General features: G+C 35.7%; 1 protein-coding gene across 1 annotated transcript in view; it reads left to right on the top strand.

The window, feature by feature from the left end:
* The window catches only part of TTC27 (tetratricopeptide repeat domain 27), a 114,275-nt gene that overhangs the window by 29,874 nt on the left and 67,287 nt on the right, over positions 1 to 17,114 (top strand). The window contains exon 9 of the mRNA XM_068185296.1: positions 4,069 to 4,135. Coding sequence (XP_068041397.1) covers positions 4,069 to 4,135 — 67 coding nt within the window. The remainder of the gene's footprint in view (positions 1 to 4,068; positions 4,136 to 17,114) is intronic.

The following is a 17,114-nucleotide window of genomic DNA, read 5'->3' as shown; positions in this document are numbered from 1 at the left end:
TGATGGGACTTTCTTCCTTCCTTATTATATAGTTTGGCTAAAAGGCTAAAAGATTTGCATTATAGATGGATAACAAAGTGAGCTTTAGTGTTCAGTTCAGAATTCCAGCAATATTTCATTAATAGCTATATTGTTGTTTTATCTTTAAAAAGCTTTATTCTTTGTGTATCAGGTTAATTACATTTCAAATATCAGCTGTCATTAACTACCATACAGTGATAACACTTTGATAAATTCTGAAAACGTATTTCAGATTCTGCAGTTGCCAGCTTCCTGTGAGGATCAACCATCAAACAAAACACTGCCCTGCTTTTCTTTGAAATGGGAATACTTCTATAAATTCAGTGTCCTTTGCTGGTTGAAAACTGTAGTATAAAGTCCTTGTGATTTTGCACCTTGTTTTTTTTCCTCTAACTTTTAGAATTTATATGTTACATGGGTTTTGTAATAGGAGAACAAAAGGTAGGCTTGAGATCTGAGGATCAGAAGCTATGGCATGTAGAAGTATAATATAGTCTGTCAGTGACTTTGGTGCAGTGTTCATCATCACTGACTCTCAAAGTGCTTTTCTGATCTATGAGTTGCAAAATGATGGAATCTGCTTGATCCAGTTTGAGGACCACGTAGTGAACAGTGAGTTGACATAAATTCTTAGCCCATTCATTTTTAGTCTTTTGCACTCTGACTCAAGTCAAGGCAAAGGCTTTCCCTTGCAAGGACCATTTTCATGGGGATTTCTTTTTTAACACAGTATTGTCTTGTGTGCAGGTTATATTATCCTTCCTGTTCCCTCCCTTCTGAAGGGAATTTTAATTTGCCTACTGCTCTTTTTCCTTTTTTCGTTTTCATTTAAGAGTACAATTTGAGTTTTATATTGGTTGGCTGCACAATAGTTTTCTTGATCACAGTGTTTGACTTTGAAACCACCACTGTCGTGTTCCAAGCAGTGGCTAGGACCATATTGATTGTCAGTTGTGTGTATCTGAGAGTTTGGCAAGACAAAACTGAAGACAACCAACCGCACCAAATTCAGTGTTGCTTCCCTATAGGAATGGTAAATGCCATTTGGTGGGTGTGATAACGTTAAGTGACTGAAACTCAGTCAGAAATGGAGTCAAGATTTGAGATCCAGCCGTGTTGCAGAAAGAGTGTTATAATAGGATGCCAGCTTTGAGAATTCTTCTTATCACAGAGTAGAGTTTAGGCTTGGATTGCTGGCTGTACCCATGGTGTCAATACCAGCTATTGGTACGTCAGTTTGTGAGGAAGCATAGACATGTTAAAGCATTTAGCATTGGCTTTTAAGCAAAACATCCTTCTTCTATAACAGGTTCTGTGCTTTAATGCATGAGGACTGCAGTTCTGGAGGGTAAATGCCTCATTTAATAAGTTAGCTTTAGAATTTTTGTAAGCTGTTTAATTTTTAATAGCTTTAGCAATGTTCTTCTTTAACATTTTTCATCTTTCAAAATCAGTTTTTGAAACAAGTAGGTAGTCATAATCCAGAAAGTGATGCTTTGATTGTTATTAATTCCACTGTTGCAAATATGGGTCATTAAGTCCCAAAGTTTGCAACTCATTAGTTAAGCTGGATACTTTATCCATTAGGCTGTCAAGGTAGACCTGATCAGGTTTAAGAATTGGTTGTAAGCTACTGACAATGAACTTTAGCTGTTTTACTAGAAAATACCTTTTTCTGCTGCACAGTACATTATACTCTAAGGTTCTGTTTAATCTTTCTAAAGAATGTCTGTTTCTCATTGTTTTCTTTCCCTCTTTTATTTCAATAAACTCCTTAAGACAACATTCAAGAGTGGCGAGAAAATAGCTTACAAAACTGAGTGATGTGATGATTAGTGACTTCTCTTCATATTGTTATGAAAAGATCCCTCATCATAGATCTTACACAGTAGGTCCTAAATTCCACTCAGATTTCATCTCCTGAAATTCTTTGGGATGAACTGGTTTATCTGTCCTTGAAACTAGAACAAATACAGGTCATAGAAATTAAATTTTCATAAAGTAGTCTGACAAGAACTAACACACATTAGAAATGCTTAAAACTAAGGTACAGTTCTACTGTAGATTCAGATTCAAATTATAGCTTTAAATTTGATTTGATTCAGTACAGAAAATAATTAAAACAATTTAGTTGTTCTTCTATCATTCAGCACTTACATTTCTGTACTTATGTGTCTTCAAATTTTGTAAATGGATGTGGCAGAAATGGAAATCAGATCTATTTTAGCACTGTTTTGATCTGGAAGAGCTGCATCTATGAGCTTCAAAAAGTTGTGACAAAAATTGATCTAGAATAAGAAGAGGATTAATCCTTCCTGCTTGAATCAATATATTTTTAGGATGATGAAAAATAAGTTCCACTTTTGTCAAAATTTAACTGTCCCTTGGTTTACCTGTGCTTTTCAAAAGCTATGGTCATATCATTTAACATTCTGGTTGCTTAACTGCTGTTGAGTTGGTATAATCCTTGAACTTTTCTTGCTACCTTTTTTTCCTCTTTTTTTTTGGTTATCTCCCTCCCCCCATCCATAGAGAAACTTGCTATTGTTTACCTGAAGTCAGTTGAGTTGACTACATCCAGCCGACTACAGTCTGTCTGCTAGCAGCTGACATTAGATATGGAAAAAATGCTTTACTGAAGCAGTGAAATTCTTTACAACTTTCCTGCTTGCATGAAAATTTTCACAATGAAGGGAAAAAACAGTGAGGTAGAGTAGATATCTTTACATAGATATAGATATATATCAGAATTTCTTTCCTAGCAATGTTATCTAAAACTTTCAAAACAGTGCACCAACAGCATAGGTTTCTTTTTTTTTAATGCGGGAAGATCAGGGAAAATGTATTGAAGCAATAGTTAATTAACTTTCCTTTATGACCATGTGGCCACAGTCAAATAGTTTGCTGGAGCTGATGGTATTATGAAACATCAGCATAAGTGGTATGAAGCGTGTTTGGAACCTCCATCATGGGAGGTCAGGGGAACAGACTAGGTAACAATTTATCTGAAGTGAGAGGTTTGTAGTGCAGGAAGAAGAGCTGGAAGAGCTCTCAAGCCTTCTTCTAGGAATTGTTGTGAGTAGTCTGTGTGCATTTAAGTAGAAGAAATCATGCCTGAATAACCAGGCAAAGTAATCTTCAAAGTAAGTTAAGTAATGTAGAGGGCGTAATTTGAATCTGTAATCTATTATCACAATAAGTATCTTTGCAATTTTAGCGTAGAATATGAAGCCTGCTGCAGAATTTAGTGTGATAAGCTTGGGCTTATGTATATAGCCATTATATGGGTTTGGTGATTTGGTGGTACAGTTTAGGAGTTATTTTCACTTGATATCTTTGGTTTTAACAGGGAGCTTGAATTACAGCTTTTGTTGGTTTTTGTGCAATTTGGTGATATCTCTTGTAGTATGTTTGTAAATGTTGGGGAGCTGTTGCATAAGGAAAACTTTCACCGACACAGAGTTGCAAGCCAGATTTCTTTATCATCTCTGTAAGCATATCCAACTCTGAATAAAATAATTTTAATTCTCACCTCTGTGTTTTCTTCTGGTTTTCCCTCTGTGAATATTTCAAGGTAATGGTAATGCTGGTTAGTGAGAGATGGACTCCTCTGTTCATGTTTTTTGAGTCACTAGAAAGAGTGAGATTACCCTTCAGCACTTCTTGAGCATTAGTAGTTTTTTGATTTGTAGAATCTGCATTCAATTAGTTATAGGATTTAAACTCAAAACAGATCTCTGTAAAAGCAAACAATAGATTTTAAACTTTTTTTAGGATTAGTGAAATTGTTATTCCCATAAGCTTAAACCAAGTAAGACATTTCACTTGAGGGTGCTGTTGGGAAGGTATTTATAAAATATCTTAGTCCCCTAAATGGTTCTTTATTTCTGTGTGTTCTAGGTCTAGGTCATTTTTTGCACATACCATACTCCCATTTGTCATTTCTAGAATGTCCTTCAGATTTCTGCAAGTTTGAAAAATGTGTTCTGAATAATGTTATTGTAAAGATGAAATCAGCATTGTTTTATTATTCTTTTCTCTTTACAGTATAGACTTCCAAAAGAACAATCCAATACACAAATTAACTGAAGAGGAACTTCTGGCTTTTACTTCAGTAAGTAACTTACCTGGTGCTTAATTGTGAGTTTGCAGGCCCCAGGTCGGGCAACTCCCTGAGGGCTCTCCTGGCAGGGGGAAACCCTCTTGAAGCAGTTCTTTGTTAGGAAAAGCAGGTGCACAGGACTTTTTTGGTCTTCAGGTTCTTGTTTTATTGTTATCTTATCATGACTTCAGTGCACAGTCTGCACCCAGACCTTGTATGCCTGAAAACAGCACAAAAATAGCTAACAACTTCATCTTGCAAGGTCTTTTAAGTCTAATAAAAAACTAAACAACCCAATTAAGAAGTGACACCTAGATTATTTTCCTTTCTAACCCAATAACTGACCCCTAAAGACCCACAATGTGGATTTTTCTTCCCAATTACAAGATACCACCCAAACCCAAGAAGAAGTAAGAAGGAGAAAGAAGAAAGGAACTCGAGACAGCACCCCGTATCCTCCATCTTGTACCCATCTACAATATGCTAAAAATCCTAAAATCTAAATTTCTCACCCATGTGACATACTAAACTACTCTCTACAATCTCTACAATCTATTTTACACTTTTGTGGTCTCTGGTTTACTTTGAGGCTTAGGAGGCCTTCTCCATGAATGAGGGTCAAAGTCAGTGTTTTCCTGGGAGTCAGAGCACCCCAGGGCAGACAGGGGGATATCCCCCTTGCCCTGGGGGTCCACACTTAATAAACATTTTTTCACTTAATATTTAAGTACCAAGCAATAATCTGTCAGTCACACTAATCAGGAAACTGTTTGTAAACCAAATCTGTGTTAGTAGTCAGATGTTTCATTAATTTTTTCATATTTCAAGAAATGAAAGTATGCTGAATTTTAACATTATTCTCAGCCAGCATCATGCAGGAAAAACTTGACATCTAAAAATTTAATTTCACCTCAAAACACATACAAAATATTTTCATGTGTTTAAGTTTTATTCACTTCATGAATTATAGCATAATATAGCATAAATTTTACAGCAAACTTTTCTTGTGACATTAGTGTTGAAGGTGCTTTTCTTCAAACAGCGTTCAAGAAGAGTTCTAAAGCAATTTTGTCTTTATTCTGTCAGATTTATTCAGTCTGTATCAGATTAGACATGTTTCTTCCCAATTCAGTGGCTGATTTGCTGCAGAACAAATCTGAAATTTCCAGCGAAGCTTTGAAAATTCTCAGTATTTCTTATGGTTTGTTTGTTTTGTTTTTTTTTACTGAAGACACAATTTGCTTCTGCCCTGATCTTTTCTGCTTTTGTAGGGTTTTCAACATTAGTTTAGATGGGAGGATGTAGGGGGAAAGGCTTGTCATTATGTTGTCTTTTTTCACCTGCTTTCCACAATGTTAGACTTAGGTTTGGGTGCAGGAAAGAGGACTTAAGTGCTCTCCTACCTAAACCTTGTAGTAAGAGACTGTATTGCTGTAGTAGTGTCCTCTGAAAAAATAAATTATGAGATCTCAGCAAAAACCCCTTGGATTTCACTTTAGCTAGAATCTTACCACTGAGAGTTGTAGTTATGTGAAAAGATCAAGAGTAATGTTTGGTTGAGGGTTTTTTGTAAAAGGAAGTTCTATCTGTAAAAAAAGATAATCTTACTAGATAAATGTAAAATATGTTGGTTTAAAAGTACTGTTTGTTTAGGTCCCTCTGCTAGTACAGTGTATGTAAGAGGGGATGCATGAGGGACCCGAATGAATTGCTATAAAACAGTTTGGGTTTTATAGGTTTTCTTCTTGTTGGTACAATGATTGTAGTGCTATGATTCCTCATGATACAATTTCTGAACTACAGTTTTGAACTACAGTTTTGTTCTGGGTTTGGTGTTTTGTTTTTTTTTCCCCAAAACGTAGGACTAGAGAGGAGGAAAAACTTGAAATGTAGAAAAAAATGAGACTGTGCACTCTCCTGTTGTAGTAATTGAAGTATCCAATAAGAATATTAAAGAATGATGACCATTAAAGGGGAACAAAAGATAACAGAAATAATAAACACATGTAAAGTAAGGAAATGTACACATAAAAGAAGCCTGTAGGAGTGACACCAAACTGGTGAACTGAGTACTATAAGCTATTTTCAAAAATGGTGAAACTATTACAATACAGTTTTCCCTCCAAAAGTAATGTTAATACAAATTTATGAAGTTTCAAGACATACATGTGATTTCCTTAAGACAAACTCTGCCATTTTTGTTGTTAAAATAATGTTAAAACAGTATATAAAACTATAGAAGTAGGGTTTTCTGTGAAAACTCGGAATCTTGCTTCTCATATTTTATTTCCAAACTCCGTGGACTATTTATGTATACCCTTTGCTTCAGTTTCCTCACTACCACTATGGTTTGCATCATTATTGGGTGGAAAACCAGCCATTAAATACCTGAATCTTGAGATAACGTCTCCATTTATTCTATCATTTTTTATATTAAATTGAGTGGTATTGTGATAATAGAGTATCTTTAACAAAGTTGACCCTACTCCTGTAGTGGTCTACTTCTAGAATAAAGCACATAAATACTTCAAATATTTTTAAAGTTTTACAGCAGAGCAGAAGTAGTCAGGGTAGGCGGTGCATTAGGGAAGAGATAATCAGCCTTCCCGTCATCCTTTATCTGACATTGCTTGACAGATAACCTGTTAGATCAGATATAAGAGATCTGTTGGGTGAATTCTTCATCATGATGGGAAAATCAAACTGGATTTTTCTGCCATCTAGTGGCTGATCCCTCAAAAATCACAGGACAGCTGATTAATTTACCCTTTAATTACTTTATTGCAATGATTATGGGGAGCTGATGTTTTCATTTATTTACATATAGAGCTGCTAAGTTAGCTATGGCTTGCTTCACACTTGTAAGATCAGCAGCCACTATCAGGTTAGATCTCCAGAGAAACGGCTGAGAGATCTGTGTAGGCTTCCCTATCGCTTTGTGCTCAGAGTAGCAAAAAAGAAGGATCTATGGCAGTCGATGTATAGGAACATAGATCTTATTAATGTAATGCAAAATTGAATCAACAGCAGTGACATGAAGAAGTAGCTGGTAGTCTAAATATTAGAGTAAATAGTAATTTACCAAAGAGTAGTAATTCTCAGTATCAGAATAGTATTCTTTTAAACTTTTGCATAATGTTTCCATTAACTGGATGTAGGGACACAATTGAATCTTAGAATTTTGTTGTTTTTTTTTTTTTTTTTTAATCTTGACCTATGGTCCCAAGACACAAAAAGAACAGGCATGAACTGTTGTAACACCATCCCAGATCTTTCCTGGAAGCCAAAAGCAGGAATCAGATATTAGCTTATATGAATTCTTTTCTGTAAGTGTACCTTTTGTGGCTCTTACATCTGAGCCCAAATTTGTGAATAGTCATTGCAGAATTTCATAATGAAATCTCTGAGCTCTTCTGTGTCTCAGATCTGAGTCATTGAGGCAAATCCATCACTGTGTTCCCTGGCAGTAGGGATGTTCCGTGTCCGTGTTAACACGGCCCTGGTTCCTACAGTGTCTGCTTGCTGAGTAAATTAAATGGCACCATAGCTCTTATCACTTAGATTTAAGGTATTTACCAAGCTTTAGTACTACTGAAACAGGCAAATGAGCACTATATCAATGCTGCTCTAGTAATTTCTTTAGCATCAAACTGCTCTGCGTGTGTGTGTGTGAGCAGGCATCTTCTCAGCCTACATGTGGATTCCTAAATCTGCAGGCTGGTTAGATGGTTGTCATGCATTCATCTGATATCTACTGAAATTCACGTATCCTCAGAAAAGCAAGGCATTTCAAGTTATCTTAGGAAACTTGAAAAATTACAAGGCATTTTAATTGATCAGGGTATCATCAAGAGATCCTCTTGCTTTGGGCACTGCCAAATAAGTGCATGTGACATGCAGTTTCTCTCAAGCAGAGAGAATTAAGATCTAGGTAGTACGAGAGGGAAAGGATGATCAAATGGATCTCAAGTAGATGATGTTATCCTGCCTTGTACTAGGTGCAGTTTGGAAAACTGACATTCTAGACTCCCTGTTATATGTGTAAAAGTTGAAAATTACTCAGTCTGGAAGAGATATCTATATATCAATATTTGTATCTATATCTGTTAAACAGCATGACTTGTAATGCTAAAAATAACACTTTTAATTCACTGTTTGGCAACAGCAGTCAACTACAAAAGGATTGCTGCTTTTAATTTACTGGAGTCACTGGGAAATAGCTGCTATTGTCCTAAAAGCACTATCTTTTGTAAAAAAGAATTGCTTTCAGTGTTGCTCATTTTTGAAGCAACTTGTGAGGGTGTATGTAGTCTCATTGACTGGGATAGCAGCTCTTGTACCAAGAATTTGGACTTAAATTTTGAGATGTTCTAGTAAAATCTCAACCCATCAGTATAGTACTTCAACATTCAAGATGTTAATCCAGAAGTGAAATTAGATGCATTAGATTTTTTTCTCCTTATAGTTCAGTTGTTGATACAGTATCTTTAAATGAGGAGTAGTGCAACTTGCATTCTACATTTTAGCATAAGACCAAACACAAAATAAAACATTTATTTTTGAGGAGGATTAAATATTATTTTTTTCACACTTAATAGTTTATCATAACAACTATAAATTTTAAAAATTAATTCTGTTGTGGTAAGCACTTGGTCTCCTAAGAAAGCTAAGATATATTTTAGCAATCAGATATCACATTAAGCCACTTGAGAGACACAGTTATGCAGCTGGTGAACTTTCTGATTACCTAACTGAATATTGCATTCAAGAGCCATTTTAAGATAGGAATGGTGGGACAGTAAAGCAGTAGTGAGACTCAGTGCTTCTCTGGTAGAATTACTGGTTTCTTCCTTTTAATAAAATTTTCCACTGGTGTTTTCTGTGTAGGATGTAGGAAGTAGACGATGCAAGAAACCAAAGAACTAAATCAGTGCTGCTTTTATATTGAGATTTTGTAGCTTTGTTTACTCCCAGGTCCCCAAATTAGTTTTCCAGTGCTTAAATGTGCTTCATTACTTTCTTTAATTTCAGTGGATTATTTTTAATGTGAAAATACAGTTGTGAAGTTCTGCTGCATTTTATATTGGTTAGCAGTTTTCCCCTAGAATTACACAAGTACATCACTGAGCTGTAAATCAGTGGCCAAAATACTTTTTTTTTTAGAAAAAAAATCCTTTTAGGAAATAAGCAAAAGTAAGCCTTAAAATAATTTCCATTAAATATTTGTTGTTTGTATTATTTTAAATAGGTAATGCAGGTCAGACAGTATACCAAAGAGGAGATGAAAGGAACAACAGTGCTATGTAAGTGTACATGGTATTAAAAAAAAAAAATCAAAATTACATTTAAAGCTTTATAAAGACATTTGTGATGTGGACATAAGTTTTAGAACCAGGGACAGCAGACTATTTCCAAAATGTAGGAAGGTTCCAGGAACATGTGAAGCATCTATTTAAGAACTGATAAATATTCCTTTTTAATAATTTTAATATTATGCCATTCTTGCAGAGAAATAGGGAAAATATTGAATACTGGGTGGTGTTGTATTTTCCTCTTGCAAAAGAGAAAAATGTTTTCTTTTTAAAAAAAAGGCTAATAAGATTAAACTCTGCAATACAAGTTCTTGGAGCTTCATAGATAGCTTATGTTATAGCTTATAATTTACATACCTGGAAAACAATTCAATGTTTCATAGTCTAATATGACACTCCAACAAATAGCCAAGACTAAGGAACTGTAGATGGTCCTTTAAATTACCCATTCCGTCTGTCAAAGCCCTTGAAAGGAGAAATGGTTTTTGTGGTAAATGTGATGAGCACTTAACCCAGTGTGGGAGAATATTACTTTTTGCCCTTATTAGTGTATCATGATCAAGGGACATTGATTGGCAGCAACCGTATTAACCTGTAGGGGACTGAGAAGAGAAAGTAACCAGCAACTGTGAAGGAGAAGTCTTGCTTTGTGCATCCCACGTCTTAGACCCATATTTGTATCCTTTGGAACCCGTGAAAGATGAGAAGGAAGAGAAAAGGAACCATGAAAATTTAGTTGTTTTGGTTTCTTAAAATTGTGAGGCTTCTCAGGATTTCTGGAGAGTTGAACAGTCGGGTTTTTTTATTAAGTGGTGAAAGAGGGAAAAGGAAACTCTGGCAATTCTTCTCTATGGACATTTTGAACAGGTGAGGATATCTTTCTAAGGAGGGAAAAAATCCTTGGTAATAACTTGTATTTTGCTTGGACTACAAAACTGAAGTTATTTACCACCTTCTAACAGAAACAATATATCATGCTGAAATCATTCCTGTAATACTGAGAGGGATACCAAGGTCTGATGGAGGACTTGGAGAATGTGGAAGGAGTCTGCAAAATCTGAGGAATACTATGTATTCCAAAGATAGACCGGATGAGAATGTTTTTCTTCTGTGTTAAGCTACTGATTCCATAAGAGACTGTTTTTACTAAGGAATTTTAGAACGGTTGGATTTTTTTTCCAGAGTGTAATAGAAGCCAATGTTGTATGGTACCTTTGAAAATCACAGTGAAGGATTACAGTGCACATTTTATTGAGAGTGTGTGTGTATGAATATGCATATATGAATACTTTTTCTGCTTTTCGCTGTAGAAGGGGGCTTTGGGAGGAGGGAGTGGAAGGTGAAAATGGAAATGCTTTGTTTTTCTCATCTTTTCTATGGCATTTGCGATATTAATGTGGAACTAGGGAGCAATCAAATCATGGCATACAATATTTTTAATGCTAAGCCTTCCTATCAAAACTCTACAAAACTAGCATGCCAATTTGGTTTCTAAAGAGAAATTGTTTATATAGCTTAAATAAAAGCAGTGCATTTTTCTCTGCTGAGAAAATGGCTGCATTTTTTTTTGTTTTATAAGCAGCAAGAGTATTGAAAAGCTCATTAAGAGTGCCATGTGTCTCTACTGCTGTAACTTTTGTGGCTTTATAAAAAGTTTCTTTCACTTCTTTTCTAAGCTGTGTTGCCCATTTTGAATAGCCTCTGTTGGTTACAAGATTATAACACTGCAAAGGCTTTCGCTCAGCAAAGCCCTGCTAGTTACTAGTGAGACTTTTTTAAGTAAATGAATTAAAAGCTAGTCTATTTTTTTTCTTTAATTTTTTTTTTCTTCTAAAGACTTTATTCAAAAGTCTGAATCATTTTACAGGAATGTCAGGATCGAAACACTTGCTAGTTTAGTGCATGTATGCCTTCTGGCCCATCACACAGTACTGGGAAATCAGATTGAGTGTAGCAAAAGAGAAGCTGCCTCTTTCTGCTGCATGTGCAAAGACTCCACTGGATGTCTTGGAAGCTTGTTCAAAAAGCATCTGGTACTTGCGTGTGCAGTGTTTTCATGGAGACTGGCCTGCTGTTGTCAGTTATGTTTGCTGCGTTTAGATGTTTCAGGGTAAAGTAACTGGGTGCTGTAGTACATGTGTTGCAGGGCAGGGGTGAAGCTTGCATTCCATTCCAAAACTGGGATTAAGAAACAGTCTGTCTGAAGTTGGTTTATTTTACAAAGTATCAGATTTCAGCATAATTGACACTTTTATCCCTTTCAGCTTTGTTCTCCTCTGTGGTCTGCATTCTTCCCTCAGTCCATGGGATCCACAGCTCTGCTTGAATTATATCTTGCAAGAGATGATTCCTGATTTATTGTGTGACTTTCTGAGCAAGAAATTTGGGATAGCCTTTCCTTTCTAGCACAGTGTGCTCTTTTGTATAATCCGTACAGAATTGCTCAAGAAATAGATTTTAGTGGGCTCACTTTAACTGCACTGGTAAAAGAACATGGAAACATGTTTAAATATTAATAGATTTTTTGCCTGTCTAAGGGCTTAAGAAGTTAACTAGACAAATTTGATGACAATTAATAACATTTTTTCCCACAGCAGCCTTTCTTCTCCCCCTCCTCCTTTATCTATCAGCAGCTCACTTATTTTTTCTAGAAGCCTTTCTGACAGCCAGTTGACATGTCCCAGGCTTCCCTTCCCCCTCTCATGTCCTTCACCAGTTATAACTATTATAATTTACTTCAGCAAGAAAATTTTCATTGCAACAAGAAGGTGAAATTAAACCCCCTATTCAACAGAATGCTGTCTGAGGTATCATCTGAAGGAAATAAGACATTCTCTCTATTCTGTATGATGCTTAGTAACCCCTTTTTGGTGATGTTATGATGATCAGTTCACATGTTATCAGTACTAGCAGTTACTTTCTTTAGTGACATATAATCTGTATAATTCATTGTATTAAGCGACTGTTTTGCTGGAGAGGGCGCAGATGAATTAAACAAGGCATAAATCCAATCCTCCCTTTTTTCAAAATATTTTTTTTATTGTTTTATTACTGTATGAGGAAGAATTATTCTTAAAATTCATATAGCTATCATAATGTCTTGCCCTTATCTTCTCTACACACCTAAATATCATCCCTTCATTTGTTTTTCTTCCTAACCCAATACCTCAAATACTACTCTAATCTTGCTTGTTCCGTAGCATCTGAAAAAATAAAGGTGGTTGAATTCTTGTTTGCTAGTGTCTAAACAACTTGAGTTTAATTTTCTCTGATGATATCATGTCTATGTTTCAACTGGAAGTAGAATATTTTTCTTATCAGTTCACCAAACAGTCTTTATGGTCTATGTTAAAGATGAAATATAGACCAAGTAACATATTTTTTATGACTTAATACACTTTAAGATGGGTTTGATTACAATGTCAGTCTTTGATTGCAGTCACAAAATATTGCAGTCATGAAATATTGCAGTCCCTCCCAAGGTGTCTGAAATGTGCAAATCTGATCCTCACTGATTCATTTGTCATCAGTAAAATGTCGCTGTCCTGTTATTCTTGGTTCTTTTGGATGCAGTCAGATACAGCTATTCTATTTTAGCTACTTTGGGAAAAATTTAATATGAACTTGATAAGTAATAAAACTATCTTACCCCATTTCTGCATGACTTTCTTTTTCTCTTCCCCCAATATTAGGGATGAAAAATTGAAATGGCTCCAATAATTCCTCCTTTCCTTAATTCTTTTTTAACTTTGGTCTTTTTTTCATATTGAAGTTTTAGGTAGCCAAGCTACTGGGAAGGATTTCTAATGGGTATTTTCTTTTGTACACTTATTGACAGACAGTTCAATATTTTTGAGGAAAAAATGTTTAATCAAGTCTATAATCCAATGGGCTTTTGAAAGGAGATGTAATGGAGAAAGATTTGAAGTAACTATTTTTGAAAAACTTTCCGAAGAAACGCACCTTTTATTCATGGAAATACTGCTTTACTTGCTTAGCTGTCCTCATTTGAGTAAATCCTGTTCTGTTCAGCAGTGATCTTGGTTATGGTTTTGGGCATTGTCCTGCCCTTGTATGAGGAGTTTGTTGGCTTCGGTATGTTGTGGAGAAACACGGTGCCCTCTAGGTTACAGAAGGACAGAGATTAAGGAGCTCTGATTCTGGTATTTCCACAGTATTTTCTTTCTTTTATCAGAAGCAGCACATTTAAGTAGAAAAATGGAATTTTGAAGAGCTGCTGGCCAGAAAGTAAGGTGTTAGAGTTAAATTAATTTGTGAAACATTTAAATACATTTGTATAGAGGGTGTATGCACATTTATTTTGCATGTATTTATAGAATGCTTGAATTCAAGTACTGATCACTTATTATATGTGTAAAAGGGAGAAGCTTTTATTTTTTGCCAGTAGAGCCCCATTGCTCAGCTGGATTTTTTTTCTTACAGAAATAGATTTTTACTTGTATAATTTATGGACCAATAAAGCAAAGTATTATTTTTAGTACTTATTTGTAACATCAGATATGCAGGAAAGCTTCCTAAGGTAATTCACATGCAGTGTTTGTGAGCCTTATGAAAAGTACTTTCCATTTATGCGAATAAATGAATAAGAATGGTTTATATTCTACTGATGAAGGTTAGCCCATTGCATCAGGAAATAGAACCAATGCCAGCTCATTTAGTGGACTGTTCAAGCAATGTGTATAATAAATTACATAAACGATGATTACTCTGAGAAATTTCAGACTTTTTTTGGTATAACTTATATGCCTAGAATGTAGTGTATATATGATAATATGGTATGACATGTTTGGATTGGCTGCATTAATCATAGCAAGTAGAGCTGTTAGTTATGAAGACTATTCAAATACAGGCCAATAAAATGCTTAAAAGCATCATGTTCTGCATGTTGCAATTTGCAAAAATGTTTTAAAATATTTGCACTAATGCTTTTCTATCTGGGAAGCTGAGATTTGGGGCCTTTCCTGAACAGAAATAAAAATCATGACACTAGGTATTAGTTGATATATTTTGACATATTTGAGATTTTACTGTCTTGTCTATATTGTCCTTATGCATGTCTTGCATTAATTAAATTGGAGCTTGGGCTTTTTTCTTCTTCTTAAGACTTCATGTCTTATGTCAGCTAGATTTTTCTTAAGTACATTTGTCAGAATACATTGGGCAGCACATTCTCCAATGAATTCTGTCTAGTCTAGGCAAAACATGAGAGAGAAAATATTTTTACAGAGTTCTATAAATAGACGGTGGAAGATTTTTCTTTACTGTAAGATACGTTGTTTGATTTCATAATTGCAGCACCAGGAGAGGGAAAGCATATGCCTTGGGTATTGTACCTACTATGATTTTTTTATTGTTTGCTAGAAATGATGTTTGCTTTTTAGTTTAATACCTATCTGTCAAAGCATTACTGTTTTGGAATAAAGGAATGAAATATGTTTAGAAAATAGTTTTTATTTTGAACAGCTTGCATGGTCTGAAGCTCTTAGTAGCTTAGTAGTAAGAGTCAGAAAGCAAGCAGGACATTTAGTGGCTGGGGTAAGGACACAGTTCGCATCTTACAGCTTATTGTGCAAGAACTGCAGTGTGTGTCTTTGTGTCTGTGTATTGTGTGTCTTTTCCTTATCTATAGTAGGCAGGTGTTTATTTCTGTGTGTTGTAGCTGTAATAAAGCTGGGAAATTGCAAACCATAACTAAAAAGATTGCCTCTTTCATTTGTCATAGTAAAATGTCTTTGTAGCTTCTTCAGACTACACATAAGGTGGACGTTTTTTATGAATATGGTGGTGAAGCACTGAGACAAGTTGCCTAGAGATGTGGTAGATGCCCCATCCCTGAAAACATTCAAGGTCAAATTGCATGGGGCTCTGACCAACTTGTTCTAGTTGAAGATGCCTCTGATCATTGCAGGGAGATTGGACTAGATGGCCTTTAAGGGTCACTGCTAACCCAACCCATTCTATGATTCTTCATCCAATTTGCGTAGTGATTTTAATAACTGCTGTGGTTTCTGTGCATAATACACTGGTCAGACACTAGCCTGTTGTGTTTGAATCTTAATCCAATACAGCTCATGCTTGTAGCTTCTTTCAAGTCAAAGCACAACCCAGACACTGCCATTTGCCTCTGATAAATATATTCAGATTATAGCTTCTCTTCAGAGAAGACTCTCTTCAACTTTTGTCAGATTTAAGAATGTTACTCACTTTGCTCACCAAGATAGGATTTTCTTTCACGCTCTCCAGCAGTCTCTCACTCTTCCCTCCACTTGTATTAGTCACTTGTGCTTGTGTCAGCTTCCCTTTTTGTTTACTCATCCATGCCATATTCCTCTCAGCCCTTCTTTGTCAGTTCTTGACTGATGTTTATCTTTCACTCTTGCTAAGTCTTCCCTAATTCCTTTCTTGCTAATGTATTGCTGACTATTTTTACTCCATTCCTTCCTCACTTTTGGTTGCTGCTTAAGGAGTTAGTCTTCTTTCAGGACTATTGTGTCTTCAGGCTCTGAAAGGAAGGTGGCAGTTTTGCTCCTGGGAACGAAACATTTGCACATAAGGTTAAAAGCCAGGGTGCTGGTGGCCTCCAGCAGCTTGATGCACTTGCATGTGAGAGCAGTAGCTCTTTAAAGAGACAAAATATTTCTGCTGGCAAAGTCAGGAAGGAACTGAATGAAATCAGAAATCAAGTATCTTTTAATGGACATTGAGACTTGCTAATGCACTTGGGAAATTGTTGAGGCCATCCTAGAAATCTCACTGAAATTGTCATCTCCATCCATCTCCTATCCCCTTAGCCCACTAAGCAGTAAGTGAGGCGTGCCTCTTGCATTAACATGTCACATTCCTTGTGAACACTAAGTATTGCAGTGTGTAGACTGCTGAACCATAAGAGACCATTGTAGGCAGAATTCCTGTGGTGGATGCTGGCATTCAAAAAGGGGGAAAACCAGGTAAACACAGGGCTCCCTGTAGAGCCCTGTCTGGCATTGTGAGGTTTTTCTTTTGCTGTGTCTCACTGTTCTGCAGACAGCTGTTCTTACAGACTGAAGGTTGAGAGGGTGTTTAATAGAACTTCTGTAATTTGTTCTGACATAGATGAATAATAAAGTCAGTGGCAGCCTTACTATAAATCACTGGTCTAGGCATGTAATTATTCCTGGGTTTTTTTTGACTGTGCCTGTTACAGAAAAAAATGTGGTAGCTGATTTTTACTAGTTAACATCATTATAGAACAGGTTCACAAATGGGACATGAGCATTTTATAATGTAAAAGTTGTATGCAACTGTTATACTTCTTGTGCCATTGACTAATGTTAAAGTTAAGAAATTATGAAAACATTTAAATTAGCTCTTTTCAAGAAGATAATTTAATGCCTTCTAGTGAGGCTGTGAAGGGAACTTCTAATGCTTTACTGTTTTGTGTAATTTTATGGTTTCTGAGAACAAGTATTTTTGCTACCATATATTCTCTTCTTGCAAAAGATTCTCAGTTAAGGTATTTTAAGGATAATTATTGTAAATGGATACTTGTACTGACGTTATCATTGTAGAATTAAAGATAGAAGTTGCTGTTAGAGTACAAATATATGCAGCATCAGATAACTGCAGTATATAAAGCAGCATTCTTCCAGAGGCTGTTGATAGGCCAAATAAACAGGAAG

Source organism: Anomalospiza imberbis, chromosome 3, assembly GCF_031753505.1.
Source record: "Anomalospiza imberbis isolate Cuckoo-Finch-1a 21T00152 chromosome 3, ASM3175350v1, whole genome shotgun sequence".
NCBI lineage: Eukaryota > Metazoa > Chordata > Aves > Passeriformes > Viduidae > Anomalospiza > Anomalospiza imberbis.
The sequence above is the reverse complement of the archived record's forward strand: the minus strand, read 5'-3'. Positions and strand labels throughout refer to the sequence as shown.